Source organism: Ursus arctos, unplaced genomic scaffold, assembly GCF_023065955.2.
Source record: "Ursus arctos isolate Adak ecotype North America unplaced genomic scaffold, UrsArc2.0 scaffold_19, whole genome shotgun sequence".
NCBI lineage: Eukaryota > Metazoa > Chordata > Mammalia > Carnivora > Ursidae > Ursus > Ursus arctos.
The window spans coordinates 23,567,974-23,590,082 of record NW_026622863.1 but is presented as its reverse complement, the minus strand read 5'-3'; the positions used below and the strand labels follow the sequence as shown (position 1 = coordinate 23,590,082).

Here is a 22,109-nt window from a genome sequence, read left to right as displayed (position 1 = left end):
ATTGCCCTCTAAAATATCAAGAGTGCATTTAGAATCACATTTCTGAAATGCCTTACACATTCGCCGGATCTGTTATCAAACTCCAGGTGGATTACTCATAACCAAATCCCGCCCCCTGCCCCCCACCCAAAGTAGAAAAGCACCTGTACTCCCTGTTCACGGCAAGGAAAGTCCCTAAAATTCTTTCTTATTTGGCCCAACCTTAAAACTGAAACTGCAGCTGCCTTATCTCCATGTTGGATCTGTTTTCTGCTAGGCTTGAGTTTCATGCCAGCTTCTTCAGGACAGCAGCAGGGCTTAGCAATGCATCTTAATATTGGCTGAGCAACTCTTTGTAACACCTCAGTTCAAAACCCAGTAAGTTAGTTTGTCAAATCATCCACTTGTCTGAATTATCCAGGCTACCCTTCCTGGACTAGCAGCCTGGAGACGGCGGACGCCCTGGGACTACCTGAAGGGAAGAACGAATGATGGGTGAGAGAAAGGAAGGAAGGAAGAAAGGAAGGAAGGAAGGAAGGAAGGAAGGAAGGAGGGAGGGAGGGAGGGAGGGAGGAGGAGGAGGAGGAGGAGGAGGAGGAGGGAGGAGGGAGGGAAGGAGGAGAAGCTCAGGTGGCCATTCAAGCTCTCCACTCCACAGACAATAGAATTCTTGCTCCCCCAGTTTTTGTCATTCTGTCACATGTCTTGCATATTTTGTTCATATCTGCTTCTCCAAGAAAACATGGGAAGTTCACAGTGCTCAACGTCATTGCTCTTGCCCTCTAACCTGATAGACACTGGGGCTGGCTCCCACTTGGGACTGGCTCTGGTGCACGGAGCCAAGTCTTGAACACCTCTTTTCAGGGGGAGTTGGATGCCTCAAAGTCTGACGAAAGCCCTGGACCCGGTTCTAGTGCACTTGCGCACACACCCTCACCTTGTTCACATCCGGGTAGGTTCATGGATTCCCCACCCTCACCAAGTCCAATCAAGAACCACCTGATGAGAGTGTGTGTTTTTTCGGTTTTTTGTTTGTTTGTTTTTTAATGCGGCAGTTCCCCTCAGACCTCTTGACTCTGGACCTCTAGCAGGGAGGCCCCTCCTAGTCTGCACTTCAAGCTGTCTGGGTGAGCCCAACTGTAGCCCAGGTTCCCTTGAAGCGCAATCCCAGGACCTCCATCCAGGCAAAGGCTGGGTTTATTTAAAAATGCCAATTCCCAGATCCCACCCAGATTTACAAATGGGGATCTGAGGGGGTGGGGCCGAGCAGTCCGCATTTTTAATTAGTTACACAGGTGGTTTTGAAGCACAATAAAGACTGAGAACTATTTCTCAGAATTACAGCTGAAGACCTGTAAACAATTGCTAATTAACTAATCAGCATTTCAAATAGAAGGGCATTCAGGGTATCCACATTCCAAGGAGTAGGGAGAGGAGCACGGGACATCCCCCCCTCCAGTATTGACTTCCCTCCTCCACTTCCGGGTCCCTCTCCTTTCCTCACCCTCCCAGCCACTTCCTCAACTGTCCGCTTAAGCACCCTCGGGACTGCCAGTCGCTTCCCTCGCTAAATCAGTCATCTGTGTATATAGGAATGTGGGGGGGGGGGCAATGATGGGTCTACAGAAGCAACCCCCACCCCCAAAAGCCCTATCCCACCCACCCTACCCTGCTTTACTCAGGTCTTTTTCGTCAACTTCCTTCTAACGTACTTGACTCAGTTTGTTGTCCCTCCACCTTCTAGAATGGAAATTCTGCACAGGGGGTGGTCATTTTCAACAGCGGCCCTGACTTCCGGAGACTGCCTGGCAAAGGGCAGGCTCAGTAGGTTAAGAGTGGCCAAGTTTTGATCTAAGTGGCCGGCTGATACCAAACACTCTAAAAAGTAGTAGCAATCACCGTAATTTCCCTTCATTGTAAAAAGTGAGAAATTGAATACTTTAAATTAAGCTGCTTTTTACACCTGATTTATTTTAGGAAACAAATAGTGGGTTGGGGGGGACAAAACTTTTAAAATTTCCCATTATTGTTTAAAAGAATGGCCAGAGGGATCGTATCTAAGCTCAGCTGAGAGTGAATTTTTGTCGTTTTTCAGAAGAGGAAGAGCAAAATGTGATCGAAAAAATAAGAGGTCTAGGAATATGACTTCCTCTTCTACATTATAATGCACTCCCCCCACATGTCCTCAAAAGATGGACAGAGGTCACCCCAGCTCCACGGACCCCACAAGCCTGATTCTCCCCAGTGAACAGCCTCTCACCAAACATTACTTACTGAGTGCCAACTATATTCTAGGTGCGATGCTGGGGACACTTCATGGGGCAGCCAGCTTGCTGGGAACAGAGAACTCGGGGGATCCCAACCTGAGAAGGGGCTGGGGGGAGATGTCCTGACCAACGCCTTGAGGGTAGAAGGCCTTGAGGGCAGAAGGTCAGGGAAGGCTTCCTGGAGGCAGCACCAACTGAGCTGGCCCAGAAAGATGAGTGAGCCAGGCAGAAGCACAGGGAAGTGCTGCTGCTGGTGGAAGGGACAGAGTCTAGCTACTCTGCAGAGGGACCAGCAGCACCATTAGAAATGTGACTCCAAGGGCCTTACCCTGGACTATGTATGGTCTTGAACTTGAGCAGTCAGGGGCCAGGGTCCAAGCTATTAACCACTCGCCCACTGAAGAGCCTTTCATCAAACAACTACTTACTGAGTATTGCACTGCCTGGAATGGAGAAGAGAAGAGGTAAGGCAAGGAGATAAGAAGTGGTGGGGGAAACTCCACTGAAGGGGTGGAGAGGAGCCAGGAGTTAAAGACAAAGTCTGCACAGGCCTTCCACCCTGGACCATCCCCCTCTGCCCTTCTATCAGCCCCTCCACCTCAGTCACTCAAATCCATGTACACTGGCCTTCTTGCTCTTCCACTCCTCTTCAAGGCCTGTGACCTGCTGTTCCATTGATCTAGAACACCCTTCCCCAGTAGCCTGATCCTTCGCCTTTCTTGGATCTTTGCTTAAATTAAATGTCCCTCTTCAGTGAGGCCTTCTCAAACCACCACCCCAACTGCTTCCCGGCAAGTACTCACTCGGGCTCACTTTTCTTAAACATTTGTTGCCACCCCAACACCCTAAATGCTTTACATATTTATTATGTTTCCTGCCTGTTCCCACCAATACACTAGACTACAAACTCCACCTGGGTGATTTTTACATGTCTGGTTCTCTGCCGTATCCCCAGTCCTAGAACAGTGCTTGGCTCGTAATAGCTCTTAATCATTATTTACTGAATGAATGAATGAGCAAACGAATGAATAATGCACAAATGGGCAGACAGGATGGGTGGCGCCATTTGCTGAGGTGAGCACCTGAAAGCAAGGCTGGGGAGAGAAGAGTGGACTTGGGATGAGCATTCGGGTGGCTGTGGGACATCCGGGTGAGCACCATGGATCTGATACCCCAGGCCAGACCATGCTGGCCTCTCTGGGGGCCATGTGGGTGGTTTAGTTCTTTTCTTGTTCTCTGTGGTCCACTCCAGACTGCTCCAGGGCAGGCAGAGAGAGGAGAACCTGCTGCTCCTGTTCTCCCAGCTTGCTGGGCCTCTGCCAACAGGGCCCCACCCAGCCAGCCAGTGGCAGCCACATTACTGTCCTTCTATGGCCTGTTAGGCCCTATCAGCCCTAGAGGCCAGGCTCGAAGAGCCAAGGGGTTGTTTCCTCATAGCCCCCCACCCTTCTAGTATGACTCCAGGGCTGGGAGCTCAGTTTCATCAAACAAACATCCCCTTTGTCATGTTCCTAGCCCCCAGAATCTGCATGGGAGGATCCCTCCACACCCACCTTGGCTAATGGTACCCCCCTCTCAGCCAACAGTAGACTCCTCCCTACCTTCCCGTGCATATGCTACCCAACACCCCAGGCCCAGCTCCACCTGACTCCCCCTGTAAGAATCTTCGCCAGCTGCTCCAGCCCACACAGGTCTTACCCCACCTGGATTCTGAATGTGCCCATTGTCTGAAAACCTGACATCTCAGCATTTTCTGACGCTCCTGGACAGATCACCAAACCCCACCAGGACAAGAGAATCCTTGTGCCTGACACAGAGCACACAGTAGGCCCTCAAACACTGTACTGAGGGGAACCTGGTCAGCTTCTAGGATATTTAACATACCTTCCTCAGGTTAAAGAGAATGAGGGGGAGAAGTTTAACCAGTGATGTGCAAAATTTTCCAGGACATATTTATAAAGGACGTGCAGGCGAAGATTACATTGTGCAGAACAATTCGTATTTCCATTTATGGAAAGCTCTCATTTAAAAGAGGAAAAACCTTTGGGGCGCCTGGGTGGCTCAGTCGTTAAGCATCTGCCTTCAGCTCAGGGCGTGATCCCAGAGTCCTGGGATCGAGCCCCACATCAGGCTCATCGGGCTCCTCCTCTGGGAGCCTACTTCTTCCTCTCCCACTCCCCCTGTTTGTGTTCCCTCTTTCTCTGGCCGTCTCTCTGTCAAATAAATAAATCTTTAAAAAAAAAAAAAAAAGAGGGAAAACCACAAACAGGGACACACATGTTCTGTAAGTGTTTAGAAAAATGTCTGGGGGGATATACACCAAATCGAAAAACAGCAGCCACCTGAGAAGAGGAGGGAATTTTGCAAGGTGTTTAAATTTTCTTTTATACATTATTCAGGCTTCCCTTGTAGAATTTAAGCTTTATAATGGGGAATTTCAAACATGTCCAAAAGTCGAGGAAACAGTATAATGAGTCCCACATATCCAGCACGCAGCACCAACAATACTTAACTCGCGATTTCATGTATACCCCGACCCCCAACTCCTTACTCATCCCAGACACCTCCTTCCATTTGTAAATAAATCAGTGTCACCCACCGGAGGATTAAGACCGCTCCCCCACCTCAAAAAAATAATCCCTATCCACTACTACTGTTAAGGTTTTTAAAAACAAAATACTTTCTGTCCAATCCTGCTTGGTAGGGATCAAGGAAGCTGTGGTGTGCACAGGTTTAAAACCTTCACCCCCCCACACCAAGTGATTAAGAAACTTTAAGTAGAAGTTTAGAAAAGGAAAATATAATAATTAGCCTAAGAAGCTCGGAAATGGTGGCATGCTAACTTGTCTCTTGCCACACTTCCCGGTTCAGATTTAAAAGGGAGCCCAAGGGCACCAATGACACCCCTTTTGTTCTAGGTTTCCAAGAGGGAGGGGATCTTGAAGCTTCATTTACCCCAAGGGCTCAAACTGGTCAAGGACTTTGAAGGCTGCAGGGGGTGGACCTTGAGTCTCCTTTCTAGGCTAAAGTGAAGAATCTGGAATGCAGGTATTCCCAGAAATGGAGCTGAGTACAGGTAAGGTTAAAAGCTGGCCAAGTGCCTCTAGCTATATGATCCTGGGCTGGTCAACAACATCCAGAGTCTTCCGTTTTATTATCTGAAAATGGAACTGTCATACTACCTACCTCAAAGGTTAGTGTAGGGATTAAAAAATGAGATCCTACATCAGCAGTGGAATAATCAATACATGGGTGCCATGATTACTACGGTACAGTTTAACAATATTACTATTCTGACACCTACCAGCTGTGTAACTCTGGCCCACTCAACGAACCTCACAGAACCAGCCAATTCATGTATAAACTAAGAAACCAGATGATTCTTGGGGTGCCTGGTGGCTCAATCAGGTTTGTGTGTTAGAGCCCCATGTTGGGTGGAGAGATTACTTAAAAATAAAAATCTTTAAAATAAATAAATATCTTTTGAAAGAAAGAAAGAAAGAGAGAGAAGAAAGAAAGAAAGAAAGAAAGAAAGGGAGAAGAAAGAGAGAGAGAAAGAAAGAGGGGCACCTGGGTGTCTCAGTCAGTTGAGTGACTCTTGGTTTTGCTCAGGTCATGATCTCAGGGTCCTGGGATGGAGCCCTACATCAGGCTGCCCCCTCAGCAGGGAGTCTACTTGGAATGCTCTCCTTCCCTTTCCCTCTGCCCCTCCCCCTGCTCGATGGTGCAGTTGGTAGCATTAAGTATCTATACATACCTAATTCAAGAAACACTGGGAAAATATATAAATAATACCAGTAGTTATGAAAGGGACTGAGCAGTTGGAATTCACAGAAAAAGCACCAGCTAGGTACAGGTAGTAGAGAGGTGGTGACCTAAGCTTTGATTTAGCAGACCAGGGTTCAAATCACTGTCTGCCATTTCCCAGCTCTGTGGCCTTGGGCAAGTCACTAGCTCTGAGTCTCAGTTCCCTCCTCCATAAAATAGAGGTAGCAGTAGTGTCAAGCTCTTAGGAGGGCTGAACCAATGGGTGTGACGATAAATAAAGTGGCTTCATGATGGTGTACCCAGTTGGCAGTGCTAGACTTGTAGACAATTTGTGCTTGAATGGGTGTTGGATCAAGTATCTTAGATATGGGGAGGACAAGGAGCAAGAGGATGTAGCCTTTCCTCACCCTTAATCTTCCTCTCTGGCTCCTCCAGTCTCTAACATTTACACATTTTTTCACCCCCTTGACACAAATATAAAACTGAAACATTTAATAATAAAAACTCGATACTTCAAAGCGTTATGCCAGGCACCGAAAACGCTTCAGACATGCTAACTCACTGCATCCTCTCTGAACCTGGTGAGGCAGGAACTGCAAATTTATCCCCTTTTTACAGATGAGAGGACTGGGGCACAGAAGGGTTGAGTAACTTGCCCATGGTCATGTGGCAAGTAAGAGCTGAGTCACAATTTGAACCCAGACAATCCTGCTTCTCATACTGCCCTCCCCAAATCATCTTTAGTCCCGGAGGGGGCTCAAGGAGCCTCTTTTCCTGGGGCGCCTGGGTAGCGCAGTTGTTAAGCGTCCGCCTTCGGCTCAGGGCGTGATCCCAGCGTTCTGGGATCCAGCCCCTCATCAGGCTCCTCCGCTGGGAGCCTGCTTCTTCCTCTCCCACTCCCCCTGCTTGTGTTCCCTCTCTCGCTGGCTGTCTCTCTGGCAAATAAATAAATAAAATCTTTAAAAAAAAAAAAAAAGGAGACTCTTTTCCTTTGCTTCACAGGATAAAAGAGAAATAAATGCTGAAGATTAAAGTCACAACCTTGACGTCAGAGCTCTGTTGAAACACCTAGTGCAACCTCACACCTGGTAAGCGAAGTTCAGTTTCCTTGGTTGAACCATCTCCCAGGTATTTAATTCCCAAAGTTTTTACTCCCATGGTTCAGGTGAGAGGATTAGCAGAAAGGAGGAAGAAAAAAGAGAGAAATAATAACTAGATTCCAAAGTCCAAAGAAAAATCAGCACAATTTACATGAAAGTTTCCAAATCAAAGACTCTAATGACAAGCTCTGAAACACCCATCTGCGAGGCAGGCAAGAGCATTTCTCTATCAATGCAGACTTAAGTCGGAAGGGGCAGGAAGTACACCCACAAACTCCAATTTCTCCAGAAAGTTTAAGTCATTACAAGCCCAGGAGCTGAGGCGGTAATGAAATCGGCCACATGAACTTCACCAAGCAGCTGTGGAGCCCTGTCATTTCTGCAAAACCTCCGGCTCCTGGCTAAGAGGAAAGAGACCTGGGGCCGGTACCCTGGGATTTATGACTAAGAACAGGTACCGCAAGTCCCTGTTCTGGTGAGGGTGAGGTCGCAGAGTGGATTCAGGCTGCTCCTGAGCACCTCACCAGGAGAGGCCGCTCAGGCCGGTGACTCAGGGCTCCACCCTACCTGTCAATAAGCACCCGGGCTATTGTCCCATGGCTGACTCAAGCGGTGACGTTTTCTACAGAAAACGCACAACTTTTCCCACAAACAACTTGGTCATCTTGTTCCCTTTTCAAACACTCCCACACAAGTGGGATGAAGAATTTGCGGGGGAGTTAGTCTGCAGCCTTTGAAAGTCCCCATACTTCATTCTGACTAAGAAGGTCTTGGGACACCGGTATATGTGTAAATGTGCCCCCCCCCCAACCCACATGCCCAAATGTGCTCAAGAGTCATGATGCCTTTAGGACAATCTCATCCCTCTGCATGAAGAGGTTAAGAAAAACCAGATTTAGAGCCCTATTCCTCTTGGGCAATACACCAAGGGGCAGGTGGCATGGAAAGCGCATTAGATCTTGGTTTAAATCTGATACCCTTTAAAGGAGATGTAGGGACAATTAGCTCTCAGGATTATTCCTCTAGAAAAATACCTGCCCAGAGATTAACCTTTTCTTTTTCCCCCTCTGAGGTGTAGCTGACATACAATATATTCATTTCCGATGTACAACATAGTGATTTACATTTATACACAAAGAGAACAGTCTTTTATTTTTTTTTAATAGAATAGTCTTTAAATGGCATCAATACAGACTTAAAACAATGTGGGAAGCCCACCTCCCTCAAAGACCTAGTCCAATTCCAACACCTCTTGAGCACCTTACTTCCTTCAAGTCTTTACATAAATGTCGTTTAATGATGATTCCCCCAAACCCCTCCACTCCAACACTCTTAGTTCTATCCCCTTTCCTCCTGTATTTTTCTCCTTCCGCAGACCACCATGCTATCTCCTCCTGTCTCCTCTGATTAGAGGGGAAGCTACATAAGGGAAAGGATTTGGGGGTTTTGTCCCGTTGTATCCTCAGTGCCTAGCTAAGCACAGTACTAGTGCTGGCAGGTGCCCAACATGAATTTGTTCGGTGATCAGACAGAACACCGCCGTCTGGAAGGACTCCTCTCCCCCTGAGACCTTCAGAGCAGGAATTACCCATCCTCCACACCTGGCCAATCACAGACCATCTGGTTAGTTGCCTTTTTCTGCTGTAAAGAGCACTGGCTTTGCTGTGCCCTGGAGTCCAAAAGCCACGAGAACACCCAGCCAGGCTCTCCTCTTTCCTGTCTGCCTGACCTCAACTAGCTTAGCCTCTCAGAGCTACGACGGTCACTTCTCACTGGCTGCTGAGGTTTAAAGGAGAGAGATAGCATATGGGAAGATCTGGACACAGCGTAAGTACCTGTCAGTGCAGTGTTGTTTATGAGAATATAGGATGAAATGATAATGATTTTTTCAGTAAGTATGTCTCAAATATTGCATGGGACATACTAATAAAAAAAATTAGGGGCGCCTGGGTGGCACAGCGGTTAAGCGCCTGCCTTCGGCTCAGGGCGTGATCCCGGCGTTCTGGGATCGAGCCCCACATCAGGCTTCTCTGCTATGAGCCTGCTTCTTTCTCTCCCACTCCCCCTGCTTGTGTTCCCTCTCTCGCTAGCTGTCTCTATCTCTGTCAAATAAATAAATAAAATCTTTAAAAAAAAAAAAATTAGTCACTATCTGAAATTCAAATATAACCGGGTATCCTGTATTTTTATTTGCTAGACCTGGCACCTCTACACATTAGGTAGTTACCCTCCTAAAAACAGGGTGATGGATCTTACATAATGATTTCTACGATACTGCCCTACAGTACCATCTCAGTATTTTTTTAAAGATTTTATTTATTTATAAATAAATATAATTGGGAGAGAGCGAGCAAGTGAGAGCATAAGGGGGGGGCAGGAAGAGGGAAAAGCAGACTCCCCACTAAGCAGGGAGTCGTTCCCAGGACCCCAGAATCATGACCAGAGCCGAAGGCAGATGCTTAACGAACTGAGCCACACAGGCGCCCCACCTTCTCAGCATGTACTGATTAGATGGATTTTGGAGTTGTGAGATTTGTATTTTGGCCGTGAGCTAATTAAGATGGCTTTATATTTTTGTCTTGGGGGTTTTGTTTTTTTGCATCTCACAACAAGTTCCTTCCAGGCTTCTGTGCATTGCCAAGAACGAGAAGAATGGATACCAGGTCTTAAAAAATTAATGGCCCCAAAGGATGCTGCAGACACCCAGGAAGAAGGTGTTGGGTGCATCTGGGAGTCTCGCTCAGGGAAGGGGTTACCTGGACAATAGGAAACCAAACAGATGGCTCTGGCCGGCTCGGATCTCTGTTTAGATTTTGATCTGGTGCTTCCTTACACCAAGAAGTGTGGGGCAGAAAGGGCTCCTCTGACCTTTAGACTTTAGATTGCAAGCTGTTTCGTGACAAGACAATTAGGTAAGGTTACACTAGGGGTGTGCAGGGCTCAGAGAAGCTGGGGAGTGCCAAGCACAGACACATGCCTGTGAATATCCCCTCCTCATGTCCTTCTATGGCTCATACTGACAAAGTTCTCTCTTTTCTTTAAAACCAAAAGCACCCTGGAATAGTTTCTACATGTAAGAAATATGTACAGATGTATACATACACTCTGAAACGTCTTTTGTTCATTCAACAAACACTTCCTGAGTACCTGTTATGTGCCAGGCATTGTTCTAGATGCAATATAGCCTGAACTAAACAAGATGAAATTCCCTGGCCTCCTGGAGCTTCTATTCTACTGGGAGGAGACAGAAAATGGACAGAAGAAATAACTGAAATACATAGCATGCTAGATGATGAAAAGTGCTATGGAGGAAAATCAAAAGGAGGAGGAAGGGGGCTGCTAGGAGAAGGGGTAACTATCTCAAATAGTTTCAAGGGTTTCAAGAAAGGCTTCACTGAGAGGGTGACATGTGAGCAAAAACTTGGACCTAAATGAGTGAGACATGAGGTGTCTAGCTGGCTCAGTCAGTAGAGTAAGCAACTCTTGATCTCAGAGTCTTGGGTTCAAACCCCGTGTTGGCCATAGAGCTTACTTAAAAATAAATAAAATAGGTGAGTGAGCCATGCAGATATCAGAGAAAAATATTATAGATAGCAGTAATAGCCAGTGCAAAGGCCCTGAGGTAGAAGTGTGCCCACTACATTCTAGGTACAGTTAAGAAGAAATGACGGTAAGGAGTGTGGGAAGTGTTGGGGGGGGGGTGCAGATCAATGGAAGCTTTGCACATCATAGAAAGGACTTTGACTTACATTCTGTGTGAAATGGGGAAGCCACTGGCAGATTTTGATTTTTAATTTTTTTTTATAAGGATATGACCAGGAGTCTCTCTTTTTTTTTTTTAAGATTTTATTTATTTATTCGACAGAGATAGAGACAGCCAGCGAGAGAAGGACCACAAGCAGGGGGAGTGGGAGAGAAAGAAGCAGGCTCATAGCAGAAGAGCCTGATGTGGGGCTCGATCCCATAACGCCGGGATCACGCCCTGAGCCGAAGGCAGACGCTTAACCGCTGTGCCACCCAGGCGCCCCTGATTTTTAATTTTTTTTAAGATTTTATTTGTCAAAGAGAACACAACCAAGGGGAGTGGTGGGCAGAGCAAGCAGAGGGAGAAGCAGGCTCCCCACTGAGCAAGAAGCCCGATGTGGGACTCACTCCCAGGACCCTGGGATCATGACCTGAGCCAAAGGCAGTCACTTAAAATGACTGAGCCGCCCAGGCGTCCCTAACGTTTATTTTTTTTAATTGAGGTATAATTGACATAGTTTATTAGTTTCAGGTGTGCAACATACTATTCACTATTTGTGGTAACTTAAATTTTAAAAACCATCACTCTTGGCTGCTGGATGGAGAGAAGACTGTTGGGGGGAGGGGCAGAGGAGACAGGGAGACCGAAAAGGAGGCTGTTGCAATCCAGGTGAAGACACTCTAAAACTTCTTTCGGGAAAACTCTTCCGGGAACAGAGAAGGTGTATGAGTGTGTCTGAATGCCAAACCACAGAAACAGGTGTTTTCCCTAGCCTTCAACTTGCCTAGGTACCATAAATCTAAAAGGCTTTCGGCTTGTTACAAGCTCTCCTAATTACAAAGCCCACTAATTATTATCTAGCCCTTGGCCAATTATCCCACAGGGTCCTGTGCTGGCCACTGTTTATGATTTTGCTCATGGTGAACAGGTTCAACACTTCCAGACAGGCTAGATCCCAGCAGTAACACCTGAGCTCACAGGGATCCAGGCCCAGATCTCTCTCACACCTTGCAACGTCCCAGTTGGAACCTCAGTTAGTTTAGGACACTTTCCCTCCCAACCCCTAATTCTGAATGCCAACTGAACTCCATTTTCAGAGATCCAGAAATTTGAAGACACTTCAGCTAGCATTTATTTGGAAGTGGAGGTAAAAGGGAAACAGGCTGGAAATTACCCACATATGAAAGACAAGAGGCTCTTCAAAAGCAAAATCAGCTGAATTCCAGCATCACAGTTAAAATCAGTGATACAAAATGTATAAACACATCTTTTCCAAGAAGAAGGAGGGAATTCCTTACCCTTAGAAAGGTGACTTAGATTCCACTGGAGATGCAGTTTGGCAACCAGGCACAAGAAGGGCACGATGAGAGCGTGGGTTTTGGAAGATAAAAGTACAGGACTGTCTCCCCACCTCTGCCACTTCCTGGGTTGGGGTGATAAGGAGGCTTTTTCACTGTCGACCACATGTTTTTTAATATATATATATTTTTTTAACCGAGTGAATGATTTGTCTACTAAAAGAATAGAAGGAGGGGGAGAACAGAAGGAGAAAACCCACTGGCTGGCTCAGTGGGTGGAACATGGCACTCTTTATATCAGGGCTGTGAGTTCAAGCCCCACGTTGGGCACAGAGATTACTTAAAAAACAAAACACAAAACAGAAAAAACCCTCTATTAACTGCAGACTAAACTCCAAGGCCCTGGGATAGCCTGGCTGCAGCCTACATAGGCAGTCACATCCTGGGATCCTCTCCTGCGAGCTACCCACCCACCCTTGTCCAAGAAAACCCAGCTCCAGCCTGGCTCCTTTATGCCCTGCCATGCCTTTGGGCACCCCATTTCCAATTCCTGGAGAGCCTGTTCACCTTCTCTGTCTGGCTGAAACCCTCTCACTCCCCAAAGTGACTGCTGAACACTTCCCCACCACACAGCCCTTCTCAGAAGGTACTGAAATAACCCTCTGCAGGGGTCTCAGAGATTTCTGCATCTCCCTGAGAGCAAGGGCTGGGTCTTAAGTCAGTATCCCTAACACTGGCTACACACTGGGGAGGTATATGTGCACTGGCTGCATCTCTGGGTCCCCTCATTCCTACCCCACTGATTCCATTCCACACCCACAGAGCACTCCTTTGCCAGCATGGCAGAAGGACCAGCCTTATTCCTTCTGGATCCACGGGTCCCTTGGATCCCTGGCCTTACTTAAGCTGGACAATCAGATGTTCATACCCCAGCTGGCACCAGGTATTTACTTATCAAACATTTCTGACCTAGCTACTGGAGTTGTCCAGGGCAACGAATCTGGTGGCAGCAGTGGACACCTGGGGGGGGGGGGCTTTCAAAAATGCCATATCCAGAACCCCACTCTCAGAGAATGGAGCTCAGTGAATTTGCAGGAGGACAAATCTGCATCTTTGAAGCGTTCCAGGTCATTCAACACTTAGCCGTGCAGGTGAGCTGTACTCTCAGGGGCTGGGGCTGAGCATTTTTGGCAATGGGGAAACAGTATCCTAAAACATATGTATTACGAAATAATTTTATTTATTTTTTAAAAATTGAAAGCCCCAACGTGGGGCTCAAACTTCCAACCCAAGATCAAAAATCACATGCTCTACCTACTGAGCCAGCCAGGTGCCCCATGAAATAATTTTCAAAACTAGACAGAAGGGGTGCCTGGGTGGCTCAGTCAGTTAAGCATCTGCCTTCGGCTCAGGATGTGATACTGGGGTCCTGGGGTGGAGGGGTCCTGGAATTGAGCCCCATGTCATCAGGCTCCCTTCCAGGGGGAGTCTGCTTCTCCCTCTCACTCTTCCCCTCCCCCCATGCTCGCTCACTCTCTCTCAAATAAATAAAATCTTAAAAAAAAAAAAACAACCACTATAGACAGAGGCTAACAATTTCAAGGTCATTTTGATTTTCCCATCCCAGCTGCTCCTTGCACCACTCCTCCCACTCCAATTGCAAACAATATTCATGAGCAGGTCCACAGGCAGCCCCACCCAGGTACACTGCACAGTGGCAAGCAAGAAAACGCTGCAGAATTGCCTTTCCTAGCAAATGGCACTTTGGTCTAGTCACTGTTTGCAGAGCAGTGTTTGCTTTAACACAGAAGCAGGGAGAGTGAGGAAACTGGTTTGGCTGGTTTACTGGGTGGGAAGGAACACAGCAAAACGTTTGAACCAAAGGTAAAACACAGGGTAGAAACTCAAACAGAAGGCACCAAATACACCAGGGGCTTTAATATTTAATATTCATTGAGTACCTGGTACTATTATGCCCATTTTACAGATGAGGAAACTAAGGCTTAGAGGGTAAAGTCCTTGGCCAACAACGCCTCAGTGGGCAAGGGGTTTCCCTAGGTTTCAATCTAGGCAGTCTGACTCAAGAAACTTCTGATGGAAATGTGCCTGGGGGGGGGGGGGAGATTGGAGGTAGGTAAGAGGAAGAAAAGGGAAGACGAAATGTGCAAAAAGAGAGTGGCTAAAGCTCTCCCCACAGTAGCAAGCCTGAGCTAAGGTGTATAAAAGGTAAACTTAATTAGCAAGAAAAGAGGGAAACAGAGACAGAAAAAGGAAGAAAGCCTACTAGGAGAATTTCTTTTAGTTGACCAAAGATGAAAAACACTTAAAAATGACTACCTTTCCCCTTCCAGATTCAGGTTTGAGGGCTCCCGCCTCTGTGCTCTGGCTCTCAGAGAGAAGCACTCAGCACACTGTATCCCTGGGACACACTTATTGAGGTAGCGCAGTTTCCAGAACCACTGAATGAGCAGGCAGTCCTCACAGGAGTCTTAGAAAGTTCACAGACTCACCTCTAACCAGTCCATCTGGACTGGCCTGAGGCCAACGAGTTTAAGAGGGGACAAAAAAAAAAAAGTATGTGGGATAATAAGTATTTATTAATTCATTCATTTGTTTAAAATACCTGAGTGCCGGGGGCGCCTGGGTGGCACAGCGGTTAAGCGTCTGCCTTCGGCTCAGGGCGTGATCCTGGCATTATGGGATCGAGCCCCACATCAGGCTCCTCTGCTATGAGCCTGCTTCTTCCTCTCCCACTCCCCCTGACTGTGTTCCCTCTCTCGCTGGCTGTCTCTATCTCTGTCAAATAAATAAATAAAATCTTAAAAAAAAAAAATACCTGAGTGCCTACTCTGTCCTAAGAAATATGAGGCACCACCTAATGAATCTTTCATGTTTCTTTACCTCATCTCACTTGCTTTATGTTCAGCCCACATCTGCTTTATTCATCACTGTAACCTCAGAGTCTAGCCCAGTGCTGGCACTCTTACTTGCTGTCTAGCCAAATAAACGAACAGACACATTTAAGTCTCACAACAAACCGCTAAGTATTATTGCCCCCGCCATTCACAGGTGGGGAAACCGAGGTTCACTGAAGTAGAGTGATTTACCCAAGGTCACACAACTAGGAGCTGAAAGGCAACCTGGATCATCTTCTTTTAAGATTTTATTTATTGGGGCGCCTGGGTGGCACAGCGGTTAAGCGTCTGCCTTCGGCTCAGGGCGTGATCCTGGCGTTATGGGATCGAGCCCCACATCAGGCTCCTCTGCTGTAAGCCTGCTTCTTCCTCTCCCACTCCCCCTGCTGTGTTCCCTCTCTCGCTGGCTGTCTCTATCTCTGTGGAATAAATAAATAAAATCTTTAAAAAAAATAAAAGATTTTATTTATTTACTTGAGAGACAGACAGAGAGAACGAGTGGGGGGAGGGGAGAAGGAACAGCAGACTCCCCGCTGAGTGTGGGCTGGGCTAGATCCCAACCCAGGGATCAGAACCTCAGCTTGAAGTCAGACACTTAACTGACGGAGCCACTCAGGCACCCCAAACCTGGATCTTTCAGGTGCTTACTCAAACTACCCTGACCAGACATACAGACTTCATTCCCCTCCTTGAAAGCCCAAAGCCCTGAAGGGAGATGGAAGTTGAGGCAGAGTGGAAACCCAGAAAGTCTGAACTGTGACAGGTGCCTCTCGGGGATTTTAGGGTTTTGGCAGCTCCTGGGAGATGTGAGAGCTGATTGCTTCAGCGTCTGGCTTATCTGGGGCTACGCTTGGAAGGGAATGTGTAACAGACACCAAGATGAGCATTTCGGAAGAAAAGATCACCCAATATAAAGCCCCGGAGAGCAAACAGGGATTTCCATAACCACCTGGCAGAGGCATGGCAGGTCCGACAGGCCCCAAGGGGGAGCCAGGCAGACTCCTTACCTAGGAAGTATGTAAGGAAGCCTCCACTTCTCCCTGACACGAAGGAGACCCAGGTCTCCTTCCTCAGTGAGCTCAGCCCAAGCCTTGTCAAGATGTGAGTAATGGGGAAGTGAGTCTGAGGGCGGGAGAGAGGGGATCTGATGATGTAAGGGAGATCCCAAAGCAGGTTTCTGTAACTTTTTTTCTTTTAAAGCCTAGTTTAATTAGGACGTCTGCACACTGTTTCTACCACCTTTCAACACATCTTTTAGAAAGGGGAAATGGATGTATTTAATCCACACAAGTGGGTGCTTGTGAGCTAGGTCAATTCATCAAGCAGCTAGAGCTCAAACCCAAAACATAAACCCTGTTTACCCAAAACCAGGGGGTGGAGGAAGCAAAGAAAGGAAGCCATCAGTTTAAAAGGCTGCCTTTTTCCCTCCACACCTCGATCAACTTAAAGCTGAGGGCACTACAAGGCTACTTCTTAGATCCCAAACTGTCTAATAGCCTGGGTTTCTCAAGCCAGTTTGTGCTAGGAAAAAAGAAAAATAATCAGAAACTCTAGAGAACCGGCTTACCGTTGTTTGTTTTTTAAAACATTCTCCATTCTAGAACCTGAAGAGAAACCAATGAAATAAATACAAGGCTGAGACTGTGGGGTGAACCAACTCACAGAAGACAACCATCATCCCATCAAAACACTGCAGGGTACCCTGAGTTTGGTCAAACCCTGTTTTCCCTCCATTTCCTTGGACTGTCCAAAGAGTGAGGCTACCACCCTAACTCTCCTAGCTGCCTTTTTAAAATCACAAAGCCAGTTCCTTTGAGGTCACATGTGTGATTTTGCCAGAAGGGCACTTCTATCCTGGGATAATTGGGGAATTGTACACAGACTGGTAGGAAAGCCCAAAACAGTGAAATGTCAGAAAATTTGTTGAGTGGGGTGGGTCTTGGATACAAAGAAACTGAAACCAGCCACCTGAGGAGCTCGCAGAGGTGGCCTCTCCCACCAAGATCACCCACCACAGACCCCTTGCACTTTCCACCTGGTCTGACCCATCTCCATCACCACCCCTCCTCTCCTCAGGGTCTTGCCATATCAACATCTCCACTGTCTCAGGCACACAGTGAAGACGACATCTACTTCATAGCGGACACTAATTCTCCAAAGCTATCTTCCCCCCCCACCAAGATTATTAAGAAGGGGAGAGAAAAGGAGAAAGGCCAGCTGTGTATCTCTGAGCAGATTACTAAATTGCTTTATGTTTCCATTTCCTCACCTGCAAAAATCGACAGAAAAATGGTGCCTACCCTCATAAAGCAAAATTAGGTAAAAGGAAGCACTTGCCCCAAAGTCTGGTTCAAAAGGAATAGGTGCTGCTACTAAAAATAACGGTAATATTTATATTATGTACTAATATTATTGGCCAGACTGACCCACCTATGAAGCTACCAAACGTCCTGGTGCAGGAAAACAAAGTGACCAGCACTTGTCTTGGAACACCGCCATACAGACACGCACTCACACTCCCAGTTTCTAACCCCTGCCTCAATCTTCAAGGCTGGGTCAACTTTGTCTCCCCCAAGAAGCCAGGCCTCACTGCCCACTGACAGCCATCAAAACAACCCACATTCTTTGGCACCTAATGCCCATGTCCCACGGTGCCCTCTAAGTGGGTTCTGGGGCATTCTCCATAATCTGCTGGAATGTGACATACCAAAAGGAGGCTGAAGTGTCTCTGTATCTGTTCAATTCATCCCTGGGTGCCCAGCACAGAGCTGGGCAGAGTATCAACCATCGACTAATGGTGGACCCACTGCAAAATCAGACAAACACTTCCTTTCTGACTCAATAGAGAGCTCCACACAACACAGGCCCCAGAAAAGCAAATACGTTTAATCTATGAAGCTGCAGTTTGTTTAAAAAAAAAAAAAAAAAAAAATGCCGCCCACTGTTGTAACAACTTCCAAAATTCAAAAAATCTTCACATAACATAACAGCATGATTGCTGCAGTTTTCACGTGACCAAAGACTGGGAGAATACAGTGAATTCCCTCCGGGAATCGTGGGTGACTTCTCACTTGAAAAAGTGTTATAATACTTGCCCCATCAACTAAGATCAAGAGGAAGAAGTCGTTTGGTAGGAAAGAAGCATCTGGGAGTCAGTGAAACCAGAAGAGAAACCAAGCTTCCCTTGCTCTCTCTCTCCTGGGGAACAGTTAAGTACAATACAGCAACCTTCTAGAATCCTGATTATCATAGTGATAAGGCCCAGAAACACATTGCGTGCCTTTTCATTCCCTGAGTCAGAGCTATCGGGCTTTTTTAAAAAAAACCATTATTCCTTGGGGGAATAGTAACTGTACGGAAATGTTTTCACCTCTTTGAGCAAATGCCAGAACCTGATAACCAAGAGAGGGCACCTCATAACTGAGATGGTACAGAATGGGGCCTGAGAGTCAGACCTCCTTCAAATTCCTGCTCTGCTGACCTTGGGCAAGTGGACTCCACCCTCTAAGCTTCCATTTCCTTATCTACAAAAGGGGAATTACTGAGCCCCCTCCTCCCAATACAGCCCGAAATGACAGATGGTCTCTCAAGTGGTCAGGGCAATATGAGACACATTAAAGGCTTCTAAGTAAATGTCCCCTCCCCAACGTCACCATACGAGGATAGCCCTCTCAACCACAGTGCTCAACCATGGATAAAATTTAGATCCCTACATCTGTGTAAATTCCAAAGGGGTATTGTTTGAACCAGGAAAAAGGGGCTTTGCCCAGGGGCGTGGGAGTGCAGACCCTTCCCACTCCCACCTCACGCGGCTCAGGACTCACCTCTGCCCAGGGCTCGGCCTCTCTCCAAATGTCGCCGGGGCACTGTGAACGTGTACCTGTCAGCGCCAAAGCCAGGACGGCAAGGCTCCGGCTCCTGGCATAGCCATGATGAGACCTGGAGTAGGGGAAAGGTATGAAACCAGGGTGACCTGGGGAGGGGGGGTCCCCTCCCGCCCACACCGAAACCAACTGCGCCTCCCCTCCCTCGCTCCCAGCGTCGGCGTTGCAGGAGGGAGCCACCCTCACCCCCACCCCCCAGGGCAGGCAGGCAGCCACGCCAAACTCTTTCATTTCGAAACCTGCTGCCGCCAGGCCCCCAGGTACTCCCGGGAGAGGGGGCTGCTGGGTCAGCTCCTCCCCACCAAGCACCCCTTTCCTTCCCATCTTTTTCATTCCACTGAAGGCATCTTTACTCTTCCCCACTTCACTTTCCACACACCGGGAACGCCCCCACTCCTAAGTCTACCTCCTCACAAGGAGGGGCGCTCCAACACCTTTTGAGCCCTTTATTATCCAGGGGCGCCTCCATACCTGTTTACCCTTTCTTTACACAGCAGGTGCCTTTATTTCTACTGATTTCCCTTTCCTTACCTCAGGGGTCGTCCCCACTACTCCTGGCTCCCCTTGACTTGCACCGGGACTCCCCTTTTCTGTATCCCAACCCCCCACGACCCCCACTGCCCGCCCCTAGCCCGTACTGCGGCCACCCCGGGGTCCCCCGAGTCCTCAGGGAGGCTCGCCCCCACACCTCGAGTATTTACGCGAGTGGGCGAAAGCGAGCTCGCTCTCCACCCGCTCCCACTCCCACCTCCGTGGAGCACAAGAGCGCGACGCAGCTTCCAGGCCGTTCTTGAAACTAAACTTTCTTAGAAGAAGACGGTGCGACAAGAGGGAGGAAAGGCCGATGATAGAGAGGAAGGGGGCCGGGGCGCGTGATGGTCGGGGCCGGAAGACGGCCCCCGCAAAGCCAGGGGACGCTACGTACCTGTAGCAGCAGCAGGAACGCGGAGACACTAGGGTACCGAGGGCCCATGGCGGGCCGAGCGGGGGTCGGGTCCAGCGGAGCTTGGCGGGGCGACAACACAGCTGGACTTCCGCGAACTCAGGTGCTCTGCAGTTCCCGAGGCCAATGAGCTGGGCTGCGTCCTAGCCGCCAGGTGAGCCTGGAAGGCACCGCCCCCGGCACCGCTGATTGGCTGAGGCTACACCTGCGGCCCACAGCCAATGAGCGGCGGGGCTCGGCCTCGGCCTACTCCGCCGACTGGGGGCGGAGTGCCCGCCCCCGTTCCCGCCTCAAGCCTCTCCCGCCCAATGACCCAATACCGGCAGTTGCTAGAATCAGGATGTGTAATAGGGGTTCCTCGATTCCTGTTACCTCCAAGTTCCCTCCCAGCCTCCCGGTGCCTCACAAACACCTGGGGACAGAAAGGAATTTACTCTTCATGTAGTTTTGTCGTCGTCTTTTTTTTTTTTTTTTTTTTAAGTAGGCTCTGCCATCAACGTGGAGCTTGAACTCAGGACCCTGAGATCAAGAGTCACTCCTACCGACTGAGGCAGCCAGGTGGTCCACTTAGCTGTGCCTCTTTTGGGGGGTGGGTTTTTTTGTTTGTTTGTTTGTTTGTTTGTTTGGGAGAGAGAGAACAAGCAGGGGGAGGGCAGAGAGAAGGAGAAGCAGGCTCCCTGCTGAGCAAGCAAGGAGCCCGATATAGAGCTGGATCCCAGGATCCTGGGATCATGACCTGGGCCTAAGGGAGACACCTAACCGATTGAGACACTCAGGCGGCCCGCCCTCCGCTTTTTAAAAAAGATTTATTGATTGATTGATTGATTGATTGAGGAAAGAGAGATAGCGAGCACGCGCACGAGCGCACAGCGGGGAGGGGCAGAAGGAGCGGGAGATAGAGTCCCAAACAGGCTCTGCGCTAAGCACGGAGGCGGGGCTCGATCTCATGACCCTGAGATCACCACTTGAGCGGAAACCAAGAGTCGGTTGCTTAGGTGGAGTAGCTTAGGTCGCTTAAGAACCGAGCCGCCCAGGCGCTCCTAGCCCTGTCCTTTTAACTGCTGGTCTCCATAGATCGTGAGTATGCAAATCAATCCACTGGGTAGGACCCACCTTTCAAACCTCAGTTTCTCCACCTTCCAAATAGGAACAATAATCACGAACTCCTTCCTATGTTGTGAGGTTGCCATACAATTAACAAGACCAATGTTTCCTGCGCCATAAAAGCTCTATACAGATGTGACGGGTAATAACAGCAACAGGAGGTGCAGCGCGCTGAAAGTTTCTGTGCCAGGCTCTATGCTAAACATTTAACATGGACCCTCTCATTTAATATTATCTCAAAACAACGGAAGAGCTGTTGTTATTCCCATTTGATAGACACGTAACTGACGCATAAAGAATTAGAGGCCAGTAGGAGGTGGTGGAGGACTGGAACCCACCCCACTCTGATTCCAGGACTCTTCGTTCCATTACCTTCACCTCATGTAGACTCCAGATCATCTAGGAGCTGGAGCTGTAGTTTTCAACCTGTCCTTCGATGTTGACCTGGAAAAGACCCTTTAAAGATCATTCAAACCTGTTATCCGCAAATTAAGTTCCAATGTCCCATAGCAAGTCAATATCAAAGCCAAGACTACTGCCTAAAATCTCCTGATCCCCAGATTGGGGCTCTTAACGCCACACTATTGTCACCACTTCCTTCTCTACAGAATTCTGTCCTTAGGAAAATAATTTTAGAGTCAAAAAAAGACATGCAAATGTTAGGTCAGATAGCTTCTCTGTCTGCCTGCCAGGGGCCAGCCACATGTGTGTGGTTTGGCTACCCTGACAAGGACACTATGTTTCCCTTCAGCCCCTAAGCATGCTCAGAACTAGGAAACACTGTATGGAGTAAATTGCTCACCAGCTGTATGACCTTGGGCGGCTAGGTGCTCTTATCAGTATAAATGGGTCGATGGGAGCTATGCAAGAAAATCACTAAACAGAATACTTGGCACCTGGTAGTGCCCGCTCAGTAAATGTTTGGTGTGTTGGTTGTTCTTTGGAAGGGATCACTCCCCCCCCCCGCCCCCGTCCTCATGGGGAAGACCATGTTTAGAATACTTCACCCAGAGCTTAAGGTGGATCTGAGCTCACTGAGGCTACTTTCTCACCCCAGAGGAGAGGTGTTGTTGCAAACCAAGGCAGTGTTTTGAATCAGCCCAGCC

The 22,109-nt window shown here is 48.2% G+C and overlaps 1 protein-coding gene across 2 annotated transcripts in view; it reads right to left on the bottom strand.

Moving 5' to 3' along the window:
• The window catches only part of CDH1 (cadherin 1), a 77,890-nt gene extending 56,209 nt beyond the window's left edge, over positions 1-21,681 (bottom strand). The window contains exons 1-3 of one of the 2 annotated variants that reach the window (XM_026495091.4): positions 21,376-21,681; positions 19,882-20,059; positions 18,897-19,011 (exon numbers count right to left, since the gene is read on the bottom strand). In XM_026495091.4, coding sequence (XP_026350876.2) covers positions 18,897-19,011; positions 19,882-19,929 — 163 coding nt within the window. In that variant the 5' untranslated portion in view covers positions 19,930-20,059; positions 21,376-21,681. Of the gene's footprint in view, positions 1-18,896; positions 19,012-19,881; positions 20,151-21,375 lie in introns of those variants that run through there. The other variant, XM_057314200.1, reaches the window with a different exon arrangement.
• Between the last annotated feature and the right edge of the window lie 428 nt (positions 21,682-22,109).